This window comes from Myxocyprinus asiaticus, chromosome 19 (assembly GCF_019703515.2).
Source record: "Myxocyprinus asiaticus isolate MX2 ecotype Aquarium Trade chromosome 19, UBuf_Myxa_2, whole genome shotgun sequence".
Lineage (NCBI taxonomy): Eukaryota > Metazoa > Chordata > Actinopteri > Cypriniformes > Catostomidae > Myxocyprinus > Myxocyprinus asiaticus.
This window is the reverse complement of record NC_059362.1, coordinates 41,081,537-41,109,442: the sequence shown is the minus strand read 5'-3', so window position 1 is coordinate 41,109,442 and position 27,906 is coordinate 41,081,537. Positions and strand designations below refer to the sequence as shown.

At 38.5% G+C, this 27,906-nt stretch overlaps 2 protein-coding genes across 2 annotated transcripts in view; one reads left to right on the top strand and one right to left on the bottom strand.

The window, feature by feature from the left end:
• parp1 (poly (ADP-ribose) polymerase 1) overlaps positions 1–25,818 on the bottom strand; it is a 34,871-nt gene extending 9,053 nt beyond the window's left edge. The window contains exons 1-15 of the mRNA XM_051645208.1: positions 25,586–25,818; positions 24,732–24,894; positions 23,927–24,042; positions 23,566–23,780; positions 15,936–16,020; positions 11,147–11,263; positions 10,770–10,946; positions 10,486–10,651; positions 6,295–6,435; positions 5,781–6,029; positions 5,313–5,378; positions 5,051–5,183; positions 4,309–4,504; positions 2,864–2,992; positions 2,597–2,680 (exon numbers count right to left, since the gene is read on the bottom strand). Of these exons, the coding sequence (XP_051501168.1) occupies positions 2,597–2,680; positions 2,864–2,992; positions 4,309–4,504; positions 5,051–5,183; positions 5,313–5,378; positions 5,781–6,029; positions 6,295–6,435; positions 10,486–10,651; positions 10,770–10,946; positions 11,147–11,263; positions 15,936–16,020; positions 23,566–23,780; positions 23,927–24,042; positions 24,732–24,894; positions 25,586–25,708 (2,160 nt within the window). The 5' untranslated portion in view covers positions 25,709–25,818. The remainder of the gene's footprint in view (positions 1–2,596; positions 2,681–2,863; positions 2,993–4,308; positions 4,505–5,050; positions 5,184–5,312; positions 5,379–5,780; positions 6,030–6,294; positions 6,436–10,485; positions 10,652–10,769; positions 10,947–11,146; positions 11,264–15,935; positions 16,021–23,565; positions 23,781–23,926; positions 24,043–24,731; positions 24,895–25,585) is intronic.
• On the top strand, positions 20,409–21,353 carry LOC127410454 (adenosine receptor A2a-like). Its single transcript, XM_051645729.1, has one exon. It carries the CDS (start codon positions 20,430–20,432, stop codon positions 21,351–21,353), a length of 924 nt encoding a protein of 307 aa, XP_051501689.1. The 5' UTR covers positions 20,409–20,429.
• Positions 25,819–27,906: the final 2,088 nt, after the last annotated feature.

Below are 27,906 nucleotides of genomic sequence, written 5' to 3'. Positions count from 1 at the left end.
CTTGTATATTATATTCATTCATTACACACAGACTGATATATGTCAAATGTTTATTTCTTTTAATTTTGATGATTTTAACTGACAACTAAGGAAAATCCCAAATTCAGTATCTCAGAAAATTAGAATATTACTTAAGACCAATACAAAGAAAGGATTTTTAGAAATCTTGGCCAACTGAAAAGTATGAACATGAAAAGTATGAGCATGTACAGCACTCAATACTTAGTTGGGGCTCCTTTTGCCTGAATTACTGCAGCAATGCGGCGTGGCATGGAGTCGATCAGTCTGTGGCACTGCTCAGGTGTTATGAGAGCCCAGGTTGCTCTGATAGTGGCCTTCAGCTCTTCTGCATTGTTGGGTCTGGCATATCGCATCTTCCTCTTCACAATACCCCATAGATTTTCTATGGGGTTAAGGTCAGGCGAGTTTGCTGGCCAATTAAGAACAGGGATACCATGGTCCTTAAACCAGATACTGGTTGCTTTGGCACTGTGTGCAGGTGCCAAGTCCTGTTGGAAAATGAAATCTGCATCTCCATAAAGTTGGTCAGCAACAGGAAGCATGAAGTGCTCTAAAACTTCCTGGTATACGGCTGCGTTGACCTTGGACCTCAGAAAACACAGTGGACCAACACCAGCAGATGACATGGCACCCCAAACCATCACTGACTGTGGAAACTTTACACTGGACCTCAAGCAACGTGGATTGTGTGCCTCTCCTCTCTTCCTCCAGACTCTGGGACCCTGATTTCCAAAGGAAATGCAAAATTGACTTTCATCAGAGAACATAACTTTGGACCACTCAGCAGCAGTCCAGTCCTTTTTGTCTTTAGCCCAGGCGAGACGCTTCAGACGCTGTCTGTTGTTCAAGAGTGGCTTGACACAAGGAATGCGACAGCTGAAACCCATGTCTTGCATACGTCTGTGCGTAGTGGTTCTTGAAGCACTGACTCCACCTGCAGTCCACTCTTTGTGAATCTCCCCCACATTTTGGAATGGGTTTTGTTTCACAATCCTCTCCAGGGTGCGGTTATCCCTATTGCTTGTACACTTTTTTCTACCACATCTTTTCCTTCCCTTCGCCTCTCTATTAATGTGCTTGGACACAGAGCTCTGTGAACAGCCAGCCTCTTTTGCAATGACCTTTTGTGTCTTGCCCTCCTTGTGCAACGTGTCAATGGTCGTCTTTTGGACAACTGTCAAGTCAGCAGTCTTCCCCATGATTGTGTAGCGTACAGAACTAGACTGAGAGACCATTTAAAGGCCTTTGCAGGTGTTTTGAGTTAATTAGCTGATTAGAGTGTGGCACCAGGTGTCTTCAATATTGAACCTTTTCACAATATTCTAATTTTCTGAGATACTGAATTTGGGATTTTCCTTAGTTGTCAGTTATAATCATCAAAATTAAAAGAAATAAACATTTGAAATATATCAGTCTGTGTGTAATGAATGAATATAATATACAAGTTTCACTTTTTGAATGGAATTAGTGAAATAAATCAACTTTTTCATGATATTCTAATTATATGACAAGCACCTGTATACACACATACTAATATATTATATATATATATATATATATATATATAAAGCTTTGTTTTGTATATATTGAAAGAGAAAAGTAATGCATTAAAACTGAATGCATTGCTTTTTAAAAAAATAAAACAATGTAATTAGCTTCAAAATTCAACAAATTCAATCAAATTCAACAAAACATTAAATTGCTCAGAATACATTTTTAAGCTATCGACATCCTCTGGTTACATCTATTCATAGAATACAATAGCTAATATATTCCTATCTTAATCTTTTAACTTTAACGCAGCTGGAAGGCGGTCCGGTTATCCTGCAAATCTTCATTTGCACAGAAGATTAAAGTAAGACCTTTGACTTTGTTTTGTGTGCCATTTACAATTGCTTTAATATGCTTCTTTAATATGCAGAAAAGGCAATTCCGGGGTTCTGCCCCAGCCACAAAAGCTTGCTGGTCTTGTGGAACTGATTATGAAAGGGGGAAGAGGGCGGAATAATGTGTCGTCACCAGGCTAAGTTTTCCATACAACAACAGTTTATCTAGCTACTGTCTGCAGCAAGGAGTACTTCTTCACTCTTTAACAACAACATCAAACACAAAAATGTCAGACTTCAAAAGTGTTCAGCAGTGTTCCACAGAGGAAATCAGCATGCTACTTGCAATAGGGTTTTCAAAGGAGATCCACAATAAATTAGAGAGCTTGCAATGGGACAAAAAAAGTGTAGAAGGAGATGATGAATGCCGGCTTCAATTGGATGACCACATCACAAACAAATGTAAAAAACATAAAAAGGAGTAAAGGGACCAGAAGAAGGACCCAAGCAAAAGCATCAGTGGACAGAGCAATATAAAACCATTCACTACGTGTTGGACCGACCAGCCAGCTAACCATCCGGGGCACTGAATTCATCAAGTCACGCTTCAGACAAACACTGAATCGCCGATGTCCTCTGGGGCTGATGCCAACTTTTTAGCTTCAGTGTTATTTCAGTAAACAGAGTTTTGACCAATTTCTGGCACGAGAACCAGTGCCATTTCTGTGGAAAAGGGATAAAAGACCAACCTGCTGGACCTCACTCAGGAGGGAATAGGCACTCTGGATCTGTCGCTTACTGAGTTTTCCCAAAGGCATCTTCTGCAGGTCAATCTGTGAGAGGAAATTACATCTAGTTACAATCAGACATCTTTAACGCTGCTCTAAGATTCTTATTTCACAAACTATGGTATAATGAGAGAAATATGAACTCTTTCAGATCAGCAAAATATTTCCATCATGGAATCGAATCATAGAAACTCAGCTCATTAGCCTGAAGTAGAGAAATGAACACACCTCGAACTCAACCATGGCTTTCTTCATGCTCTCCACATCAAAGATCATTCTGATGAGGTCTTGGACGGGTTTGGCCAGCTGGGATTTGAGACCTGCACTTTCAGTTAGCTTCTTTACAGCCTCTTCATCCTGGATAAATAAATAAAACACAGGGTCCCACATCTGTGTAAAGTCTTATATTGAGGACAATCTCTCAATTTCACATGTACAGTGGCAAAAAAAAGAAAAGAAAAAGTAAGTGAACCCTTTGGAATTAGCTGGTTTTCTGCATTAATTGGTCATAAAATGTGATCTCATCTTCATTAGAGTCACAACTATAGACAAACAACAATGTGCTCAAGCTAACAACACACAAACAATTATAATATTTCTGTCTTTATTGAACACATTCCATTAAACATTTACAGTGCTGTGGAAAAAGTGAACCCTTGTATTTAATAACGGGTCGAGCCTTTTTTAGCAGCAATAACCTCAACCAAGAGTTTCCGGTAGCTGAGGATTAGACCCGTACAATGTTCAGAAGGAATTTTGGACCATTCTTCTTTACAGAACTGCTTCAGCTCAGACATATTCTTAGAATGTCTGGGTTGAACAGCTCTTTTGAGGTCATTCCAAAGCATCTCTATTTGGTTAAGGTCTGGACTCTAACTGGGCCACTCATTGTCCTGCTGCATCACTTAACTTCTACTGAGCTTCAGCTGGCGCACAGCCACCCTGACTTTATCCTGTAGGCTATGTTGATAAACTTGGAAATTCATTTTTCCCCTCGATGATGGCAAGCGATCCAGGCCCCAAAGCAGCCCCAAATCATGATGCTCCCACCACCGTACTTCACCGTTGGCTGATGTTTTCATGTAGGTATGTGTTACCCTTTTTATGCCATATGTAGTTCTTCCCAAACAATTCAACATAAGTTTCATCAGTCCACAAAACATTTTCAGAGTCTAGGTGATCTTTGGTAAACTCCAGGTGCACATCAATGTTTTTGTTGGAAAGCAGCGGCTTCCTTCGTAGTGTTCTGCCATGGACACCATGCCTGTTTCAAGTTTTCTTTATAGTAGACTCATGAACAGAGATGTTAACCAGTTCCAATGATTCCTTCAAGTCTGTTGTTGTAGCTGTCACTCTAGGGTTCTTTTTCTTACCTCTTTGAGCATTCTGCAGTGTGCCCTTTGAGTCATCTTGGCTGTAAGGACACTACTAGGGAGAGTAGCCACAGTACTAAATCGTACTATATGTCTGCCTATACTTGTGTCTGATGAAGATGAGATCATATTTTATGACTAATTAATGCAGAAATCCAGTTCACATACTTTTTCTTGCCACTGTATACACATGCTTTATTTTAAAAACAGGCCCCAAAAGACCTACTGCACTGATTCTTGTAGCTTTCAATTCATGTTAGACAGCTGATTTGACTTAAACATGAATACTTTAGTTTGTACCTGTCCATAGTCAATCTCAAGAGGGTAAAACTTGTTGGGGTATTTGGTGAAGCTGGTGGAGGTCCAGGAATTCCCCGTCTTCTCCTCATAAACACTGCAGAAATTTTCCATGGCTGAGTTCTTGTCATAAAACTTGTCCAGTTTGTTTCCCCCAATGGTAGTGCCGACTCGACCCCATGACCTGAACACCCAGTACCTGAACAAAAACAAAATGAAAACATACTTCAAACAAAGGACACCATCTGTTAAAATAAAGGTGCTTCCCCATAACAAATGTTCATTTAAACAAAACTTACATAAATGAACCTAAATGATTTGTACCAAAGCTTAATTGTTGTGCCCAAATTGTAGTATTGTTTGTAACCATCATCCGTCAAAATTCATAATTGGGAAAGCAGGGAAGCTTTGAAGCAACAAGCATCACAAAACCTGCTTGAAATGGCATAATAAAATGCCTAAAAATTAGAACATTTCTTTTTAATGATTTAATCACTTTCATGCAGCATACACACAATGTATAATCACTGAATAAGTTGTTTACTACTAAATGCATTATAATTTTTTGTGGATAAAAATAATATACTAAATGTATTTGGTGACCAAAAGGAAGATACTTGTTTTCCAATTTATATAAACAAGGCAGTTGTGACTTAATGGGGGTTCACACAAAGAATAGACCAGGAATGATTTATGTTTGTATAAAATGTGACGCCTGTAAACATAACAAAACTGCAGTCCTCACCGTTTCTTTACATCATCCTCCAGCATCTGTAGTTTGTAGTACGAGTTTGTCCCCCTGATGATGTCCACAAGACCCAGTGTGGCACTGTAAATCTTCCCATTCTGATCCAGTACATGAGCACAGTTCTCCAGACCTGAGCATGCAAATCAGAGTTAAGTAACACTGAAAAAACACAACATATATTAAATCTGACAAAATGAGCACAAAACAAACACAAAAAACATGGTAATCATGACTTGTGGGAAACAACTGTTAGTCTCACCAGAGTCTGGATCTACAGCTGCTCCTCCTTTCACTGTCAGTTTAATTTTCTTTGATTTGTTTCCACCTGCAGAACCAGAGACAGAATACAATAGTGTTATTCAGAGACTGAACAAAAGCTGCCCTTTAAGATTAATACAGCAAACATCATGGTGCAGGTAAATCCTGCCTCAAAACTGCTATTTAATAGCTTAATAAATGTTTCTCATCTTATAGTGCAAGCTTCATCAATGCATGCCATTTTATATAAGAAAAAAGCATATGATTCTGTTGCTTTCATAAAAATGTAATGAAGCGACTTTTCTGCTGATGTAACTGGGGGCAGAATAATATTAACGGATAATATCAAAGCCATCCAAATCTTGCTTGTATCAGAAGATAACATTTGCTCTGTATTCAGAGTTAAAATCTCACTTTGCAGTGTCTCAAAAAAAGAATTTTTGCAAAAAAAAAAAAAAAAATATCTGACCTTCTTCCTTCCTTCTACCTTCTTCCTCTTTGCTCTTTGAGGAATGAGCTCCAGTGGACTTGGAGGCCGCAGCTACAGCCTGGGGCTCGACTTTAACTTCAGCCGCCCAGGGGGAGATGCCGTGCAGGGAGATGAGCTCCTGAAGGGCCTTGCCGGACTCCTTGATGTCAGCGAGGAAGTCCTCTGCCACCACACGCACACCTGCGTCCCTCACTTCCTCCATCTTCTTACTCATTTTCTCAATCTCCTCTGAGACAAAAAAGGAACAGAGCGGATTATTAATGAGTTTCAAACTGACACGCGCCAACAAATAACTAAGCTGGAGAAAAAAATAGAAGGGACAGTAACTTGAACCAACAAGTCCATGGAGAATCTGGATTCCTCTGAGAATGTGACAAGTGATGACATGCTCAATTCATGTATTTTACAGATCAAAATAGACAGCAATTCTAATGATCAAAACATGAGAATGCAGATATTCCGAAGCAATAAAAACAGCCTCAGTATCACTCACTTTTGCTGCTGATGCAGAGAGCTGCTTTGTTGGCAGTGCCTGTGATCTTTCCACCCAGTTCTTCCACTGCAGCTTTCAGCTCATCTTTGTTCTTACGGAGTTTCCCCACAGCCAAAAGCTTCAGTCCTGTCAGAGGCTTATCTGCAGAAAACATTTAGACCAAACACCCTTTTGAAGTCATAAAAATAACAGAGGATCATTTAAATGGGCATTGCAAAAAATTTTGTTTCTCCAAGACTATTTTAGCGCCTTGTGGCTCTTTATATATTTATATAGCACATTTTATACTCAATGTAAATTCAAAGTGCTTTACACAGGAATGACAAAGATAAATAAAAGTATATATAAGTCCATTTTAAAATTACTAAAAATCTTCAGTGGAACATCCCATGTTTTTTTACAACTGAATGTCTTTGTTGAAGATGCTTCAGAATATTTCAAATTATCCCTCAGTTTGTACAGATGAATACATTATGTATATACACCGATCAGCCACAACATTAAAACCACCTGCTTAATATCATGTAGGCCCCCCTCTTGTCACCAAAAACAGCTCTGACCTGTCCAGGCATGGACTCCACAAGACCTCTGAAGGTGTCCTGTGGTATCTGGCACCAAGATGTTAGCAGCAGATCCTTTAAGTCCTGTAAGTTGCGAGGTGGGGCCTCCATGGATCGGACTTGTTGGTCCAGCACATCCCATAGATGCTCAATCGGATTGAGATCTGGGGAATTTGGAGGTCAAGTCAACACCTTGAACTCTTTGTCATGTTCCTCAAACCATTCCTGAACAATTTATGCAGTGTGGCAGGGTGCATTATCCTGCTGAAAGAGGCCACTGCCATCAGGGAATACCGTTGCCACGAAGGGGTGTACGTGGTCTGCAAAGGTTTCTTTAGGTAGTATGTGGGACATGTCAAAGTAACATCCACATGAACGCCAGGACCCAAAGTTTTCCAGCAGAACATTGTCCAGATCATCACACTGCCTTCGCCGGCCTGCCTTCTTCCCATAGTGCCTCCTGCTGCCATCTCTTCCCCAGGTAAACAACGCACACGCACCAAGCCGTCCACATGATCTAAACGAAAATGTGATTCATCAGACCAGGCCACCTTCTTCCATTGCTTCATGGTCCAGTTCTGACACTCACGTGCCCATTGTAGGCACCTTCGGCGGTGGACAGGGGTCAGCATGAGCACTCTGACAGGTCTGCGGTTACGCAGCCCCATACACTGCAAGCTGCGATGCATTGTGTGTTCTAACACCTTTCTATTATGGCCACCATTACATTTTTCAGCAATTTGTGCTACAGTAGCTCTTCTGTGGGATTGGACCAGACGGGCTAGCCTTTACTCCCCACGCACATCAATGAGCTTTGGGCGCCCATGGCCCTGTCACCGGTTGTCCTTCCTTGGACCACTTTTGGTAGGTACTAGACACTGCATAACGGGAACACCCCACAAGACCTGTCGTTTTGGAGATGCTCTGACCCAGTCATCTAGCCATCACAATTTGGCCCTTGTCAAAGTCGCTCAGATCCTTACGCTTGTCCATTTCTTCTGCTTCCAACACATGAAATTCAAGAACTGACTGTTCAATTGCTGCCTAATACATCCCACCCCTTGACAGTTATCACTGTAATGAGATAATGAATGTTATTCACTTCACCTGTCTGTGGTTTTAATTTCGTGGTGGATCAGTGTATGCAATACCTGGCCAAAAAAAAAAAAAAGTTGCATACTCTAATATTTAGTTGGACTGCCTTTAGCTTTGATAATGGTGCGCATTCGTCGTGGCATTGTTTCGACAACCTTATGCAACGTCACAACATTAATTTCCGCCCAGAGTTGCGATCATTTTTGGCCGAGATCTTGTATTGATGATGGGAGAGTCGAACCACTTGGTAGTCTTCTCCAGCACATCCCAAAGACTGTCAATGGGGTTAAGGTCAGGACTCTGTGGTGGCCAATTCACGTGTGAAAATGATTCCTCATGTTCCCAGAACCACTCTTTCACAATTTAAGCCCGGCATTGTCATCCTGGAATATGTCCGTGCCATCAGGGATGAAAAAAATCCATTGATGGGATAACCTGCTCATTCAATACATTCAGGTAGTCAGCCGACATCATTTTATTGCCACATAACGTTGCTGAGCCTAGACCTGACCAATTGAAGCAACCCCTGATCACAACACTGCCTCCAGAGGCTTGTACAGTGGGCAATATGCATGATGGGTATATCACTTCATGCGCTTCCCTTCTTACCCTGACACACCCATCACTTTGGAATAGGGTAAATCTGGACTCATCAGACCATATGACCTTTTTCAATTGCTCCACAGTCCAATCTTTATGCTCCCTAGCAAATTAAAGTTGTTTTTTCTGATTAGCCTCACTAACAAGTGGCTTTCTTGTGGCCACACAGCTCTTTTGTCCCAATCCTGTAAGTTCTTGTTGCATTGTGCGTGTGGAAATACTCTTTCTTTCACTATTAAACATAGTCGTGAGTTCTACTGTTACAATGTGACTTCACAAGGCACTTTAGCGATCTCCTATCACGATCATTCAAGATTTTTTCCCGACCACATTTCTTCCATGAAACTGATGGTTCACCACTATCCTTCCAGGTTTTAATAATGCGTTGGACAGTTCTTAACCCAGTTCCAGTGATTTCAGCCATCTCCTTAGTGGTTTTCTTTGCTTGATGCAGGCCAGTCATTTGCCCCCTTCTGAAACACAGTAACATCTTTTCCACAACCACAGGATACGTCTTCCGACATGGTTGTTTCAGAAATGAGAAGCTACTACAGTCTTGGCCAATACAAAATAGGTATCGTTTTAAAGCTTAGAGGCTCTACTTTACAATGCATGTAGGCATTATGACCAAAACCGAACAAGTGTTTGGATAATTTATTAATCATTTTGCACTGGGCATATTATTATCTGTAAAAACATTAAACTGATCAAACAGTCATGTGTCATTTGTTGTTGAAAAGCTCTCAAAGAGTAGAATACAACTAGCCTATTTGTTTTACTCACAGACAAAAACATAGCCAGTAATAGCAAATTACATGTCTTTGACATACGTTACACGTAAACAGGTGTGGCTTATAAGCCGTGCTTTCGCTTATAACTTCATGAAAAATAAACAGAACATAAAATATCATGCCATTAATTAAAGGGGAATCCTGTTAAAACAAGCCCACACACAACATAACTGGAAGCATAGATCATTAGATTATCCACACAAAGCACAATTTGTAAAACGTGTTAGCTTTCCTGGATCAGATGACTTAATCAGAAATTGTCCAGTGACATGGAACGCTAAACCAATCGTATTAGGATTCAGATCGTCGCAACCAGAGGTAACAGTCATCCAAATATGGGCAGAGAGAATCGTTCACGCTAAATACATATGGCCACCAGGAGATGGCGATAAGTAACTGACACGGAATGAATGATGGCTTAGACGACACAGAATGGAACTGAATGAGATCTCGTTACTCATGCCTGCATGCTTTGGAGAGTATAGCTTTAGCCATTGTTGTATTTGCATGTTTAATTAGTTACTACGTTCAATAATTATGTTTTATATATTTGGAGAACCTTTTGGACACTAAGATAAATTATTTTGTTTTAATTGTTTTGTCGTATCAACACAAAATTTTACTCAGTTACAGGTGATATAATTGGTAACAAAACAAAAGCAGTTTTTGGAGTAACCCTATTTGCTATATAATGTCAAATCAAAAAATAAGAAAAAAAAAGTTTATTTTAGGCTAAAATTATTTTATAATTTTTTTGTGATAAAGTTTCAACTATCACTGTTTCTCACACCAAACTATTGTATGGCTTCAAAAGACTTTAAAAGTAATATATGATATGGACTACTTTTATTGTGTAGATTTTGTCATTGTAGAGCTAGAAAGCTAGAGTCCCTATTCACTTTCATTATATGGAAAAGAACAGCCAGCAAAATCTTTACTATTTCGTCTTGAAATGTAAAATAGGAGAAACTCATACAGGATTGTAAAGACATGAAGGTGTGTAAATGATAAAACATTTTCATTTTTGGGTGAACTTTTAAAGTTGTTAATAACACAGAATATACCTTAACATCTTCAGTTCTCTCTATCCTTTAGAGAACACTAAATAACATCTGTTTTTCAAGGCTTTTCTCTGAGTCACTGACCTGCAGGCACCTCAGTGAGGTTATTACTGGTGGCAGTGGACATGCTAGGAGTGGCTGTAGTAGCAGTGGACGAGGGGATGGGGGCTGCAGTGGGGACCTCTTTGGGGAAGACACGGTCCTGCCTCTTAAACTTAAACTTCTTCAGAAACGGAATTTCACTGAACTCCTGTGAGATTAAAATTGACATTTTACGACTACTACAATTAAATACTGAAATCAGAGTTAGTTATTGTAAATTTAACAGCCTAAAGGTGTGAATGTACCATCTCCATTGATCTGCATACCTTAGGAGTGACCCAGTTTTTGCGATCAGGCGTCTGGGTCTTGAATACACACTTGGTCCATGCGGAGATGTCTCCAGTGCAGTAGTACGCATCACTCTTAAACACAAGCTGCCCTTTGCATGTTTCACAAGGCTTCAGAGACCCAAAGGCCATGCAATCTGATAGGCAGTCTAAAATCTGTCAATAAAATATCACCATGAAAATGAAATTTTATCGGAATCAGATAGTAAGCATATGGAAAGTATACACTCCAAGTCAAATAATTTTTTAAGTCAGAAGATTCCACTTAATATAAGCTTTAACTAATAATATTAATAATATGCTAGTCAGACACATAATCAGCACATCAGTGCAGTTTTTCTGAATTCAATCCTCACATTTGACTCCCCAGAGGGCACTTCCTGGTTGTTAGCAATAAGCAGTTCCTTCATGTCATTGACAGAGCAATATTTCTTCAGTCTGTCCTTAATTCCCCAGATCAGCTGGCTTTGCTCCTAAAATACAAGAAAAAGACAAACATTTTCAGACTAATACATTTCCAAACATTAACTAAAAAAGCAAATAGCAAAATGTTGAAAGCAAACACTACAGTCTAAATCCTACTGAAATCTCAGGCACCTCTGATCTTATAAAACTGACAGCATTTGCGGCATAATATTGATAAACTAGGGGTGTAACTGTTTATCGTGGCATGATACATTGCGGTTAACGTCTGTTAAATCAAATATGTGCGAATTCCTGAGCATACATAACGTGGGCATACAAATGGAAATCGCTTCATTGGACATGCTCTAAAATCTGATTGCACACTAGCAGCCACAGGTGTTGTATGATGAGTTTATGGCTGACACTGTGGAAACTTAAACAAGGAGCGGTAGAGAGACACGCCTTTTCAGCGCAAGGGATCGAATGTCCATTTGAATTGCGAGACTGATCTGTTCTGACTGTGCAAGAGAAAATTAAAGTTTAGAGAGTTAATGAGAGTGACATATTAATCTATACACCGATCAGCCACAACATTAAAACCACCTGCCTAATATTGTGTAGGTCCCCCTCGTGCTGGCAAAACAGCGCCAACCTGCATCTCAGAATAGCATTCCGAGATGCTATTCTTCTCACCACAATTATACAGAGCGGTTATCCGAGTTACCGTAGACTTTGTCAGTTCGAACCAGTCTGGCCATTCTCTGTTGACCTCTCTCATCAACAAGGCATTTCCATCCACAGAACTGCTGCTCACTGAATGTTTTTTGTTTTTGCACCATTCTGAGAAAACTCTAAAGACTGTTGTGTGTGAAAATCCCAGATCAGCAGTTACAGAAATACTCAAACCAGCCCAGCTGGCACCAACAATCATCCATGCAATTATCTAATCAGCCAATCGTGTGGCAGCAGTGCATAAAATCATGCAGATACAGGTCAGGAGCTTCAGTTAATGTTCATGTCAACCATGAAAATGGGGAAAAAATGTGATCTCAGTGATTTGGACCGTGGCATGATAGTTGGTGCCAGATGGGCTGGTTTGAGTATTTCTGTAACTGCTGATCTCCTGGGATTTTCACACACAACAGTCTCTAGAAATGATGGATTACACTCTTAAAATGGAATACATAGACTTTCAATTATTTGCCAACAAAAGCCTTCATCAGCCAACTAACAAAGGACAATGCATCTACACTACGTGCACAATTATTAGGCAAGTGAGTATTCTAATCTTATAATTTCCATGCAAATTTTCCAACTCCAAAACATATAAACTTGAATGCTTATTGGATTCAATCATTTTCAGGTGGTATGTATTTGTGTAATGAGGGAGGGTGTGGCAAAAGTGACTAACACCTTATCAAGGTATGCATAATTATTAGGCAGCTTCATTACCTCAAGTAAAATGGGCCAAAAAAGAGATTTAACTGGCACTGAAAAGTAAAAAATTGTAAAATGCCTTTCAGACAGATGCAACACTCTTGAAATAGCTAAACTACAGATACGTGACCACCAGACAATCAAACGTTTTGTTGCGAATAGTCAACTGGGGCGCAAAAAAAAGCATGGAGATGAAAAGGCGCAAATTAACTGCAAAAGACTTGAGAAGAAATAAACGTGAAGCTACCAAGAACCCATTATCATCCAGTGCCACCATATTCCAGAACTACAACCTACCTGGAGTGTCCAGAAGTACAAGGTGTCAAGTGCTCAGAGACATAGCCAAGGTTAAGAAGGCTGAAACACGACCACCACTGAATAACATTCACAAGTTGAAGCATCAAGATTGGGCAAAGAAATACCTGAAGACAGATTTTTCAAAGGTTTTATGGACAGATGAAATGAGAGTGACTCTTGATGGACCAGATGGATGGGCCCGTGGCTGGTTCACTAATGGACACAGGGCACCACTTCGAGTCAAGCACCAGCAAGGTGGAGGAGGGGTACTGGTGTGGGCTGCTATCATTAACGATGAGATAGTTGGACCTTTTCTAGTTGAAGATGGACTGAAACTCAACTTCCAAACCTACTGCCAGTTTCTGGAAAGTATTTTTATGCAGGACAATGCTCCATCACATGCATCCAAGTACTCCACTGCTTTGCTAGCCAGTAAGGGCCTCAAAGATGCCCAAATAATGACTTGGCCCCCTTCCTCATCTGACTTAAATCCTACTGAGAACTTGTGGGCCCCTCTCAAGCATGAGATTTACAGTGAGGGAAGACAATACACCTCTTTGAACAGCATTTGGGAGGCTGTGGTTGCTGTTTCAGCGAAAGTTGATCATGGATGGAAGGCTCATGGCAGTTATTGAAAAGAAGAGTGGCTGTATTGGTCACTGAATATTTTTGAAAGGCTAAAAAGGTTATTTAATTGTCATTTTGTTACTTATGTTGCACTTACTCTAAAAAGTGAGAATAAACAATTGAGTTGGGCGAAATTATTTTTCTAATTTAGTTGCCTAATAATTGTGCACACTTATATATTCCCCTGAGAAAGACAAAACTCACTTTTCCTTTGTTAAACATTCAGGTTTGAGGTTCAATAACATTTTGGATTGACTGAGAGCATTGTGTTTGTTCAACAATAAAATTAATCCTGAGTAATACAATTTGCCTAATAACTGTGCATGCAGTATATGTGAACTTCTGAAGTTAATCCAGGATGAACATCAAAGACTTGTCATTAATCTTACAGTTCATTCATAATCTTTGTTTAAACACTGGCCATTAACACTTACTTAGTTTACTTATTTTAAACCATGACCTGCACTGCACATAAATAACTAATATTGGCATTATATTCATGTTAGCCAGAGGGGAACTGGCCCCCACAGTGAGCCTGGTTTCTCCCAAGGTTATTTTTCTCCATTAACCAACATCTTATGGAGTTTTGTGTTCCTTGCCACAGTAGTCTTCGGCTTGCTCACTGGGGTTCTAAATACAATTATGATTTAATAATTTTTTTATACACAATTTACAATCATATTTAATCAAACTACACAATGATGACTCTATAGATATTACAGTTTCATTTTCTGTTAATGCATGATTTTCTGTAAAGATGCGTGTTGTGAAAAGCGCTATACAATTAAAAATGACTTGACTAGAATTTACTCCGAATGGTGCCAAAAACAAAAAACATCCAGTGAGCAGCAGTTCTGTGGATGGAAATGCCTTGTTGATGAGAGAGGTCAACAGAGAATGGCCAGACTGGTTTGAACTGACAAAGTCTACGGTCACTCCGATAACCACTCTGTACAATTGTAGTGAGAAGAATAGCATCTGAAAATGCTATTCTGAGATGCAGGTTGGTGCTGTTTTGGTGGCACGAGGGGGACCTACACAATATTAGGCAGGTGGTTTTAATGTTGTTGCTGATAGATGTATATAATGCTGAATATTATGTAGAATAATGCTATGGGGGACTGTAATCCCAAATGTCATTTCTGATTTGATTTCATCAGTAAATTATTTAACTGGATAAGCATGCACTTCCATTAAATATGTATTTTTGAAAAGAATATTTAGATGTAATAAAATTTTAATTTAAAATATTTTAAATGTTTGTAATCAGTGAAAATTATAGTTTAGTTTATATTTCCATTTGGTGTCACCATTGCCCTGTTCTGGGCTGTTTTTAGTCCAAGTAAGCCACTGTAGTCCAAGTAAGACTATTTAGCACTTTTAAGAAGTAGGTAAAAGTACTTTTACCTACATTTTTTTTTTTGTAAACTAAATGTTTGGCATATGTCTATAAGGTAATATTTCTATCTTAACTTTTCTTGATTCAACCTTAGTTTAAAGAATTGTGAAACGAACCGAACCATGAGTTCAGTATCGTGAACCGAACCGTGAGCCATTACACACCTATGATAAACACAAAATTTTTGCTTTTCTTACAAAAAAAAGCAAAAATCTGGGTTTCAGTGAGGCAGTTACAATGGAAGTAACAGCCCAGAAACTTTAAAAAGTTTCAAAAGTATAGCCACAAGACAAACAATATGCATGTTAACATGATTTTAATGTGATAAAATCACTTGCTAACCCTTTCTGTGCAAAGTTATAGACAATTTTACAACTTCGAGGATGAATCCCAGTTGCCTCCGTGTCTGAGATCATCACCTCGTGCATCTTATCACGTGGCTTGTTGAGCACGTTGCCACGGAAACAGTGCCTGTGGAGGCTTCACGCCATCCACCACGGCAACCACGCTCAACTCGCCACGTGCCCCACTGAGAACGAACCACATTATAGCGACCACGAGGAGGTTACCCCATGTGACTCTACCCTCCCTAGCAACCGGGCCAATTTGGCTGCTTAGGAGACCTGGCTGGAGTCACTCAGCACGCCCTGGGATTCAAACTAGCGAGCTAGCAATCTCCAGGGGTGGTAGCCAGCGTATTTTACCACTGAGCTACCCAGGCCCCTGCATATTTCTGCTTTTAAACCCTCCAAAAATTGTCCCCATTCACTTCCATTGTAAGTGCCTCACCTCAAATTCGATTTTTTTTTTTAAAGGAGGGACGAATCTAAATAATTTTTTGTGGTAATCAACATTATGCCACAAATGCTGTCGATTGAGCTTAACTTAACCAGCATATTCCTTTAACTGGTCCTCTATATAAAAGTGCACGCCAATTAAAGTCATCTATAATCCACAAGTCTGAAGAAAACATCTAAGACCTTCAGTTTCATCTCGAGTTTGTCATCTTCTTTCTTCTGTTTCTTGGAGGCTGCTTCACCATCTACATCATCTGCCTTCCTTTTCCTGAGAAAGAAACAGAGAACATAAGAAACAAGAGAAAATACACTTAAAAGACGATGCAAATCAGTTGAATTTTTAGAGTATTTTAAACTGTAAGGCTCACCCTACCACAGTAAAGCGATGGTTTCAGATGGTAGCACTATGGTAGTCCAAGGTACTTTAATAAATTCCATAGTATTACCACAGTACAAAATGTCCCATGGTTTTACCATGTTACAAAAAATACACTGTATCATAGAACATGTCATACTACCATGATACAATGTAAACAAAAAACATGGTAATACTATTGTACTGTTTGTTAGTGCAGTAATTAATAGCTGTATGCATGGGCTTAAAATGACTGGCTTTAGAGAGGTAACATCGTACTTCACAGTTATTATATCTTTTGAAATATAAATTATATAAACATCACAATAAGGAAGAGTATTACTTAAATGCTGCAAAAAACTGGATTTATATTTAATCTCAAATTATATTATTATATTGTGGATTTGAGCTAATCCTAACAGAGAATGTGGTCACATCCAAGCTCATGCAATAACCCCTTCAGTTCATCTATCAGTGGACCTCATTAGAAGATTATCAGTCCTCTGAGATGCAGTCATGTCTGGACAAACTCCTATCCAGCGGTTGTCAAAATACAGATCATTAATGAATCACCTAATAACAGATCAGACTTTCAAGCTGATCACATCATTATTGTGCCACTTCTTTCCCTGCGGTGCCCATATTCCACTCTATTATGTAATTAATGCTCATTTGGGTGCCAGTAATGGACACCAGAGGACAAATCAATGATCCATAGTGGGGAAAACACAAACAAGAACATTCTTCCCATTAGAATGAAAGGCTTATAAAAGCCACTGTCACAGCTACGGGTTAAAAGCAAGAGGAGGGCAAGAGAAAGAGAGGGACTAATTGAATATGTAAGATGCAACAACCTACATTAAAAGACAGCAGAACAGACAAAGAAACGTGTCTCTTTTTGAACACATTAAGAGAAGACAAATGCATTGGCAAAGCACATAGGCAGACATCAACTGGTGACATCTTATAGAAGAAAATTCAAGGGTCTATATGACAGAGACTTGGTAGGTACATGTGAAGTAATTTATTTTTAAAAGGATTAGTTTTTTTTTTATTTAATTTTATTTGTTCTAATATATAACCAGAGGGTTATGTTATTCTCATGTTTACACATTTCTCTATGTTATCCATTAAGCTCTAATCACTCTATTATCAAGAACTTTTAAAATTATTATTTTATTTTTTCTAAATATATAAATGGAAGTTTGTTATTCTGATTTTTATACATTATTTGATATGTTATCCATTAAGCTCTAAACCACTATTGTCAGGATGCACTTTATTTCACTTTCATCATTTTTAAATGTTTTTTTTTCTTTCTAATATACAACCTAAAGTTTGTAATTCTGATGTTTATAAATGAGTTGTTCCATTAAGCTCTCAATCACACTACTGTCAAGACTTATTTTTAATTACTATTTTCATTTCATTATTAAATGATTTTTTTTCTTCTAATACATAACCTGAAGTTTGTTATTCTGATGTATATACATTAGATTGTTATCCATTAAGCTCTAAATCACTCTATTGTCAGGATTATGTTTTAATTACTATTTTAGTTTTTTGTTTTTAAATGATTATTTTCTCTAATAAACTGAAGTTTGTTATTCTGATGTTTATATTATCCATTAAGCTCTAAATCACTATATGGTTAGGACTTTTTTATTATTATTATATTAATTTCACTATAAATAATTTTATAATGTTTTTGTTTTTCTAATATACAACTTGAAGTTAGTTATTCTGATGTTTATACATTAGTTGTTATCTATTAAGCTCTAAATCACTATTGTTAGGACTTATGCTTTTTTAACTTCTATTTTTTTAAATGATGTTTTTAAATACATAACCTGAAGTTTGTTACTCTGATGATAAGTTTGTTATCCATTAAGCTCTAAATCACTATTGTCAGAACTTGTTTTTTTAATTATATTTATTTCACTTTAAATTATTTCTTTTTTTCCCCCTCATATAAACTCAGCAAAAAAAGAAACGTCCCTTTTTCAGGACACTGTATTTATAAGATAATTTTGTAAAAATCCAAATAACTTTACAGATCTTTATTGTAAACAGTTTAAACAATGTTTTCCATGCTTGTTCGATGAACCATAAACAATTAATGAACATGTACCTGTGGAACGGTCATTAAGACACTAACAGCTTACAGACGGTAGGCAATTAAGGTCATATTAAGGATATAAAAACTTAGGACACTAAAGAGACCTTTCTACTGACTCTGAAAAACACCAAAAGAAAGATGCCCAGGGTCCCTGCTCATCCGCGTGAACGTGCCTTAGGCATGCTGCATGGAGGCATGAGGACTGCAGATGTGGACAGGGCAATAAATTGCAATGTCTGTACTGTGAGACGCCTAAAACAGCGCTACAGGGAGACAGGAAGGACAGCTGATCATCCTCGCAGTGGCAGACCACGTGTAACAACACCTGCACAGGATCGGTACATCTGAATATCACACCTGCGGGACAAGAAGGCAACAACAACTGCCCCAGTTACACCAGGAACGCACAATCCCTCCATCAGTGCTCAGACTGTCCACAATAGGCTGAGAGAGGCTGGACTGAGAACTTGTAGGCCTGTTGTAAGGCAGGTCCTTATCAGACATCACTGGCAACAACGTCGCCTATGGGCACAAACCCACCTTCACTGGACCAGACAGGACTGGCAAAAAGTGCTCTTCACTGACGAGTCGTGGTTTTGTCTCACCAGGGGTGAAGGTCGGATTCGCGTTTATCGTCAAAGGAATGAGCGTTACACTGAGGCCTGTACTCTGGAGCGGGATCGATTTGGAGGTGGAGGGTCCGTCATGATCTGGGGCGATGTGACACAGCATCATCGGACTGAGCTTGTTGTCATTGCAGGCAATCTCAACACTGCGTTACAGGGAAGACATCCTCCTCCCTCATGTGGTACCCTTCCTGCAGGCTCATCCTAACATGACCCTCCAGCATGACAATGCCACCAGCCATACTGCTCGTTCTGTGCGTGATTTCCTGCAAGACAGGAATGTCAGTGTTCTGCCATGGCCCATTGAGCACGTCTGGGACCTGTTGGATCGGAGGGTGAGGGCTAGGTCCATTCCCCCCAGAAATGTCCGGGAACTTGCAAGTGCCTTGGTGGAAGAGTGGGGTAACTACTCACAACAAGAACTGGCAAATCTGGTGCAGTCCATGAGGAGTACTTAATGCAGCTGGTGGCCACACCAGATACTGACTGTTACTTTTGTCAGTCACATGTCTGTGAAACTTGTTCAGTTTATGTCTTAGTTGCTGAATCTTTTTATGTTCATACAAATATTTACACATGTTAAGTTTGCTGAATATAAAAGCAGTTGAATGTGAGAGGACGTTTCTTTTTTTGCTGAGTTTATATACTGAAGTTTGTTATTCTGATTTTTATACATTGGTTTACATTATTCGTTAAGCTCTAAATCACTATATGGTCAGGACTTACTTTAAAATATTATTTTTATAAAAATCAAAAAAATCAAAATATTTAACCTGATCTTAAGACCAAATGAGTACATAGAAAAATAAAAAAATGTGTTGAATAACTGAAGAAGAATTGAGGCATTTTAGGCCACAACAACACTTGTGTTTTTCACTTGAAAAAAACATTAATTTCATAAAGTTTTCAAAATAATTTCACTCATCCACACTAGAATGGCGTTTTCCTTCACTGAAAACAGAGCATTTCGAAAATACTCTCCATTACCGCATCATTTGGAAACAGATGACGTTAGAAAACCGAAAACGGTTTGATAGTTTTAAAACACACTGAAGTAAATGCACACCTTCAATTTTGAGGTGCATTATGGCATAAATATACAGGAAAAAATAACTCAAAATGTAAACATATTTATAAACTATTTAACTATTTATTAACTGATCGGTGTATAGATTTGTGAGATTGGTTGTCATCCATGCTGTTCAATGAATTACTACATTATCACTACAGATTTTTACTTTATTTGGCAATGAAAATGGAAGTCAAATTACTTCAAATGATTTGCAAAGCCTTAAACCTGATATTAAATAATTGTTTTCTCTTCTTCCTTGGTTTCACATCTACAGCTCAAAATGAACAAGTCCATCGTCAACTACACTTTCTCTCCTACTCTCCTCTACGTCAACACAACCTTTATGAATGCCACTTATTATGAAAATAGCACCTTTGCGAAGTTAACCTACGGCCTAACAACTGGCCTGGCCGCCACTCTCACCCAAACGCAAGTTAAACTAACCCAAGCCATTACTCCAACACCAGCTCCGCCAAGCATCCTGGCATCTATAAACCTTCCTTACATGATAGCCGAGCTCGTTATAGCCCTCCTGTCCACAGTGGGCAACCTGCTGGTTTGTGTTGCTGTGGGACTCAACAGAAAACTCCAAACGGTTACCAACTACTTCCTTGTGTCACTAGCAGTCGCAGATATCTGCGTGGGTTCACTGGCGATTCCCTGCGCCATCATGACGGATCTTGGGATACCACAGCATAATCTTTACCTCTGTTTGCTCATGTTGTCTGTGCTTATCATGCTAACCCAGAGCTCCATTTTTAGTCTGCTGGCGGTCGCTGTGGAGCGTTATGTGGCCATCTTCATGCCCTTCCAGTACCACCGACTCATGACACCTCGCAACGCAATTCTTGTCTTGTGTGTCACCTGGACACTGGCGTTCCTGATCGGTCTGGTGCCGTTGATGGGCTGGCACAAGCCTCCGCCCGCATCGGGCTACTGTTTCTTTGTGTTGGTTGTAGATATGACCTACATGGTCTACTTTAACTTCTTCGCCTGCGTGCTGACACCACTGGTTGTGATGTTCCTCATCTACGCGCAGATCTTCGTAACAGTTAAACGTCAAATGAGAAGGATAGCAGCAGAACGGGGCGGTGCGACAAATACAGAAGGTGCAGCTAAGATGAAGAAAGAAATGAAGATGGCTACATCCCTTTTCCTTGTTCTCTTCCTCTTTACGTCCTGCTGGATTCCGCTACATATTATAAACTGCTTCCTTCTACTCTGTCCATCATGTCCTGTTCCCCTTCCACTGCTGTTAACAGCCATTATACTCTCCCATGCAAACTCTGCTGTAAACCCTTTCCTCTACGCCTACAAGATGAAAACCTTCAGGAATGCCTTCAAGTCAATCTTCCTGTGCTGCAGAGGCATCGGTGATGGAGAGGAGCAACATGATGACCGGGGTGGCACCAACAATCAAAGACCATGAATGCTAACACTTAGGATTAGTTGCCTAGATACAAACCCTGTGTCTATTCCTAGAGTTAACACTAAACAGAATTTTATATGAAAAACATAAAATTTAAAATGCAAAAGATTGTTTGATCTTTGTGTAAATCTAGTTATCTATTCTGTATTTGATACTCGCGTCTTTATATTTTCAAGAAAATGTCTGTAATTTGAGAGAGAAAATAAAAATTTTTAATTAAGACTGCCATAGTTTTACAGGGTTCCCACACCTTTTGAATGTCCATGAATTTTAGATTCAAGAGATTTAAGTCTTTTGCTGATTCTGTCTGACACTGCTTAAATTTGATGTAGTGAACTAGATATGTACCCGCAATATTATCTTGCAGTTCTGCACTTTTGAATGTGCAGCGAGGATCGCCCAGAAGCACTCCAGTTACACTGAAGAGCGTTATTCTGCATTCAAGATGTGCATAAAGCCCAAAGTATACTTCGGTCAGATGCGAACGCTAGGTGTTTGCATGAAGGACGCATGACATAAATTTCATCACAGCAGAGTGCTTGAGCATGAAATACGTGCAACCTGATTTCTCTAACCGCGCATGCGCCTGAAATGATCTGCACTAAATAATGAGTCCACAAGGTGGCAACACTCACAAATGAGCCGTTGCTGTCATGAAGAAGCACTAGAAAAAGTAATTGCCACTAAATTTCAGGAGACGAAGGCAGATACAACAACAGTGGATGTGTACTTCAACAACGCATGTGCGAGGAGGTCAAGAGATACCTGCATTTGTATAACTCCATTTTGAAGGACTATTAAGACATCTTTATGGGTCTAAATTCCTGAAGAGAAATCGTATACTATCTCATAGCAGTTGTAGCATGCATGCCACCACATGTGAATGCCCGCACAGTCAAATGAAGTTTACTTTGAAAGGTTAGCATCTGACTATAAGCAAACGCTAAGCATTTGCATCAAAACTGAAGTATACTTTGTGCTGCCCTGTATTGGCGCCTTTTTCTATTTCTTACTTTGAGAGTTTTGTGCAATAAGAGAGAACCCATTTATTTGCTGAGTATCCATTAGTCACCATGTTGAAGTACTGCACTTAGCGTCCATATATCCCTCTAAAAGCATTCGATTGGAGTCACGTGAATGTAACTGAGCCTAATTATTCATTATTATCCTTAACACAGACTAGTCGACTAGTCATTCAAACAACCGACCAACTAGTCAGTTTTGAAAATTGGTAGTTTTGCACATCCCTACTATAAATTTAAAAAAATAATTTTTATAGAGGTTGTATTTGCCAAAAGCAATTTCTAGACGATGAAATTTAGAGCTGTGCATAACTAGAAAAATGTATATTCACTATAAAATATCCATCACTTTTCCAGGCCTGGAAAGCTCAATTCAACCTGATAACTTCAGGTTTTCCGTGGGAACCCTGTTTGTAATACTTCGGTTGCTTTCTGAAATGTATGATGGATTACCAAGAAATCCTTTTGTAAAAACAAATGAAATTGCCACACTAAGCAATATGGTTTACCTAAACATTTATGTCATCTTTATGTAAACTTGGATAAAACTTTAAATGTGAAAAGATTTACCTGTGCTAGTAAATCACATTAAGCCCAATTCACATTGTCAGCAGCTTGCAGCAACAAAGCGACAGGAGACATTCAATTTCAACGAGAGCTGGAGACTTCTGGCAACAGGATGTGGGCGTGTCAAGAGACGCGACAAAGTTGAGAACCACATAAATTGATATAATACAAAATAAATAATGCCTGGAAAACCGTTTCATAAATTGTCGGCATTCTGAATGAATTTGATTCATACATTAATAGATCGTTAGTTTGTTCATGATATGATGAGCACTGCTGCAGTTTATATAAAAACACTCTCCCCTGCAAAATAAACAAAACAAACTAATTTTTAGAGGCAAAACAAATAATTCCTTGTAAAATAAGAATGATATCCGAGTTATACCAATGTGTCTCATCTGTGATTAGATTTTCTAAAGCAATGACCAGTTGTGCAGCCGACCAATAATGTTAGAGCGACCAGCAGAAGGAACGCCCACTAGCGACATCCAGCGCCAAAGTCTTTGACCATGTAAACGAGGCTTTAGACAGATGAACCATGTATCAAATATACAATTGAGGGGAAAATAATCACTAGTTTCAGGTCATAAACTGTATAAGAAATTTAATTATCCAGTGCTCACCCTTCATTCTTCACTGCAGGAAGTCTCTTCTTCAGCTCCTCCTTGTCTTCATCTCGTAATGCAGCGAAACCTTTGAGCTGGGCAGCACTGTACTCTGGTTTAAACACCAGATCTTCACGGCGGCTCACAAAGCAGCCCGTATGGTACCAGCGATCTATCAGACCCAGCTGAGGCTTTTCTGGATCCACTGTCTTCTTTGATACACGGATATGGTCCTAAACATCAGAAGGGAATTTTTTTTTTTTTTTTTTTTTTTTAAAGCTCCCCTCAATAGAGCTGTTCAGCAGTGACATGAATTTGTAGATGAACCCAGTAGATGAATATGGTTACATCACTAATGTAATACTAATGCAACATGTACCTTTTCGATTTTCTGATCACACCCCTTGCAGGTGCTTCTGTTAGATTTGGCATACTCCACAGCAAAGTCATTAAGTGTCTTTTCGCCTTTAGCTGCTCCCTTCTGCTCTCCTTTCCCTGAAAAGCAAGAAGGATTACTGAATCAAGGCTTTCTGACTTAAAGGGATAGTTCTCCCAAAAATGAAAATTCTCTCATCATTTACTCACCCTCATTCCATATCATATATGTGTGACTTTCATCTGCTCAACACAAATATTTCTAGAAGAATATCTCTGTAGGCCTCAAAATGCAAGTGAATGGTGACCAAAACTTCTGAAGCTCCAAATTGCACATGAAGGTAGCATAAAAGTAATCCATAAGACTCCAGTGGTTAAATCCATATCTTCAGAAGTGATGTGATAGGTGTGAGTGAGATATGTCTTTTTTTTCAAGCAATATGCACTAAGAATGCAAATCGCCAAAAACTAAACAAGAATGTGAAAGTGGGACTTAAATATTGATCTGTTTAACATATCGCTTCTGAAGATATAGATTTAACCACTGGAGTCATGTGGATCAATTTTATGCTGCCTTTATGTGCTTTTTGGAGCTTTAAAGTATTGGTATCGATTCACTTCCATTGTATGGACTTTTTATTTGTGTTCAGCAGAAGAGAGAAAATCAGACACATCTTGGATGTCATGAGGGTGAGTAAATGATGAGAGAATTTTCATTTTTGGGTGAACTACTCACTAACTGCCAAGTCAAGAAAGCAAAAGGGCTTGGGTGATAAAGAAAACTATTTTATCTGGGAAAAAATAGTCACCTCCAGTGGCACCTCCAGTCTCAATGGCTTTCTTGACTTTCTCCTGGTCATCCCATCGGAGGTTAGTAAATCCAGATATGTCGGCAGTTGATTGTACTGCAGCCCGGAGCCAAAAGCAGGAAAAATGGTGCCAGTGAGGCACTTTTCCATCAAACATGGGAGACTATGAAAAAAACAAAGGTTGATATCTTGTTGCAATGTACAGTATTATTTTGTATAATTACAAATATATGTAAAAATGAAACAGATGGAATGCAAAAACTATACATCATTGCATAGGCTACATCTAAGAAATCAGTGAGCAAATCATAGCCATTGTTTTCAAATGAAAAGCATGCCAAGTGAAAATGAAAGCACATTCAAAAGGGTCACTGCAGACAGGAAACTGGTCATTTTGGGACATAACAGCTGATAATTTACACAAAACTGATTATATCTACGTGTATATTGTGTGTTGTGTTGATTACTTGCTTATAGTCAATAGTGTGTTATAGTAATCTGCTACAACCAATTATAAAACAAACATTTTCCAGTGCTTAAGTCATGAATACAACTATGAAAAGTGAAATTCTGTGTGCTTGGCTTCTAAAAATAATAATAGTAATTAAAAACTGATTTCCAGAGGAAATCACAGTGTAGCTCATTCATTTCACTACTGAGAAACCATTTAAACTCCTCTTCTTGGGCCTTAGACACATTCATCCGTACATGCATATGCAACTGCATTAATTTCGATGAGTATTCCAGTTCATATCTGCAAAATAAGCCTAACAAGTTCAAATAAATCTGTTATTGTAGCAGTTATTGTAGTTATTATAGTAGTTATTGGGACAAAGTTACAGAAAATTCCTCACCTGCACCATGATGGCCATTCTCAGCGAGTCCTTGGCAATGTTTTCTTTGCATTTCTTGCAAGAAGCGCGTCCACTTTTTGCATACTCGGCTTTGTAGAGCTTGTCGTCTTGTGAATCAGCCATTTCTGTGGTTATAACGGTAAAAAGTATAAAGTTTGCCGTTTAATTCTGGTCAGAAAGGACAACAACTGCAACGCAATAAGTGATAGCTCTCAGCCAGCGTGCAGAAGCACCCGCGCAGAATACCAGACCAAACTAATCAACTCCACATTCATCTAGAGGAGGAGAGAAATTGTGCAGACACAGTTAATCGAGATCAGAGCTATCCATTCTCGATACTGACAAGCAGTGTTTTTGAATGAACAGTTCTTTAGTCATTTTCTAGTTGAATATTTTTAATATTACGATACGTATACGTCGACTTTGGTAAGAAACAGTGGTGATAAGTTGTTGGTGACTTATTTTTGATGTACCTTACAAATGTTTTTTTTTATCATGGTATCAGTTTCTGCCAAAATACCATTGTAACTACACTTGTTATTAGTATAAACTCAAAATAATTTAAAATTTGATTTGTTTCAGAATATTTCTGTCATCATAATTTTATTTCCGTGGTGCTCACTACCAAATTCCTACAACTTTATTGTAGTAACATTAAGTGTAGAAACTAACTATGGTATTTTTGTGGAAACAATGTAACGATGTAATGGAGGTAAACCCGGAAGGCTAATTCCCATGGGTTTTTATAATGGGGTTTTTCAACTTATGACTAAAATAAGGTCTGTGGTGAACATTAATTGACGATACATGAACGTTTTGTTCTACAACATAAATTACACTCTTTCATTACCTCAAGCGTGAATTTTGAAGCAGCCGTATGTTTAAAAAAATATCATGATGGAACCCATGGCGAAGTCTCTTCCGGGTTTTTGGACTACAACCTGGACAGCTCTCTTGACTGAACTTCTTTGTATATGAGTACTCACTACTGACCACTAATTGGATCAGTTGTTTTAGGCTAAAGCAAGGGCATAGGTTTGGTTTAAGTGTTGGTAGGGAAATATTGCAAAGCCGATAATATTCAAAATGTTAGTATTAGGAAAATGTGAGAACATTAGTCTGGGGTTGGCAAAATAACATTATTTCTTCATACAACAACATACATTAACTAAATGTTTCTGTAAAATGTACTATCCAGCATTAAACAAATGGAAATCTAAACAAAGGGTAGGCTAAATTAACAAGCTAAATGTGCAAAATGACATCTCAAGATAAATTATGGGGAGAATGGAGCATTGACTATTTTGATCACAAAGGCCTAATATTATTTATTTATTTATTTATTTATTTAAAGCTCCCCTCAATAGAGCTGTTCAGCAGTGACGTCAATTTATAGATGAACCCAGAAGGCTAATTCACCATGGGTTCCCTTTGGAATTTTCCTATGGGTTTTTATAATGGGGGGTTTCAACTTTTTTTTTGACAAAACATGCTTTTCCTATCTACCCCGATATTAAACATGGTGTGCAGAAAAGTTTAAATATTGGTTAAAAATGCAAACATTCTTGCGTTAATGTAGACAGACTTATTTTGATGAGCTGGTTGCTCATCACTCTCACATACATCACAGGAACACACACACATACCAGAAGCAAACCTTGTATTTTCTGCTTTCTGCATCTTTATAAATTTTACGGATGACTTCCTTAAAATCATACTGCAAATTAATTTGTGATATGTCACAAAATTTAATATATCATCCAGGCCTACTGAACACAACAAATATTCTTAATTCTGGATGGCAGTCAGTTCTCTGTGCAGTTATACTAGCATCTTAAAATCATGCACCTCTAATCCAGTCATTCAAATTCAAAGGTTTCTTCCTCAAGAGGGCACTTACCACCCGTAAAAGTAGAATCCTCCCTGCAAAACTAATTTTTGACATAGACAGGCAATAATTATACACAAACAGTATGCTTGTTTAAATCTATTAATTTCAAGGATTGGACCTTAGACACAAATGGAAATCTGCCTGTATAATATATATATATATATATATATATATATATATATATATATATATATATATATATATATATTTTTTTTTTTTTTTTTTTTTTTTTTTTTTTAATCATTGTGCAGTAATCACAAATGACTGTGATTGATGCATCATCAACAGCGCTGAGAAAAGTAACAGGTGACAGCGCCATTTGTGCGCTGCTTCAACAAGAGGCCGGACAATAATTTACACATGAATAATGATTCTGAGAAACTTTAATAGTCATTGAAAATGAAAATAAAAACATTGGATGATGTTAAAG

Coding starts and splice junctions, on each gene's coding strand:
- LOC127410454 (XM_051645729.1), top strand. CDS start 20,430: ATGATAGCCGAGCTCGTTATAGCCCTCCTGTCCACAGTGGGCAACCTG.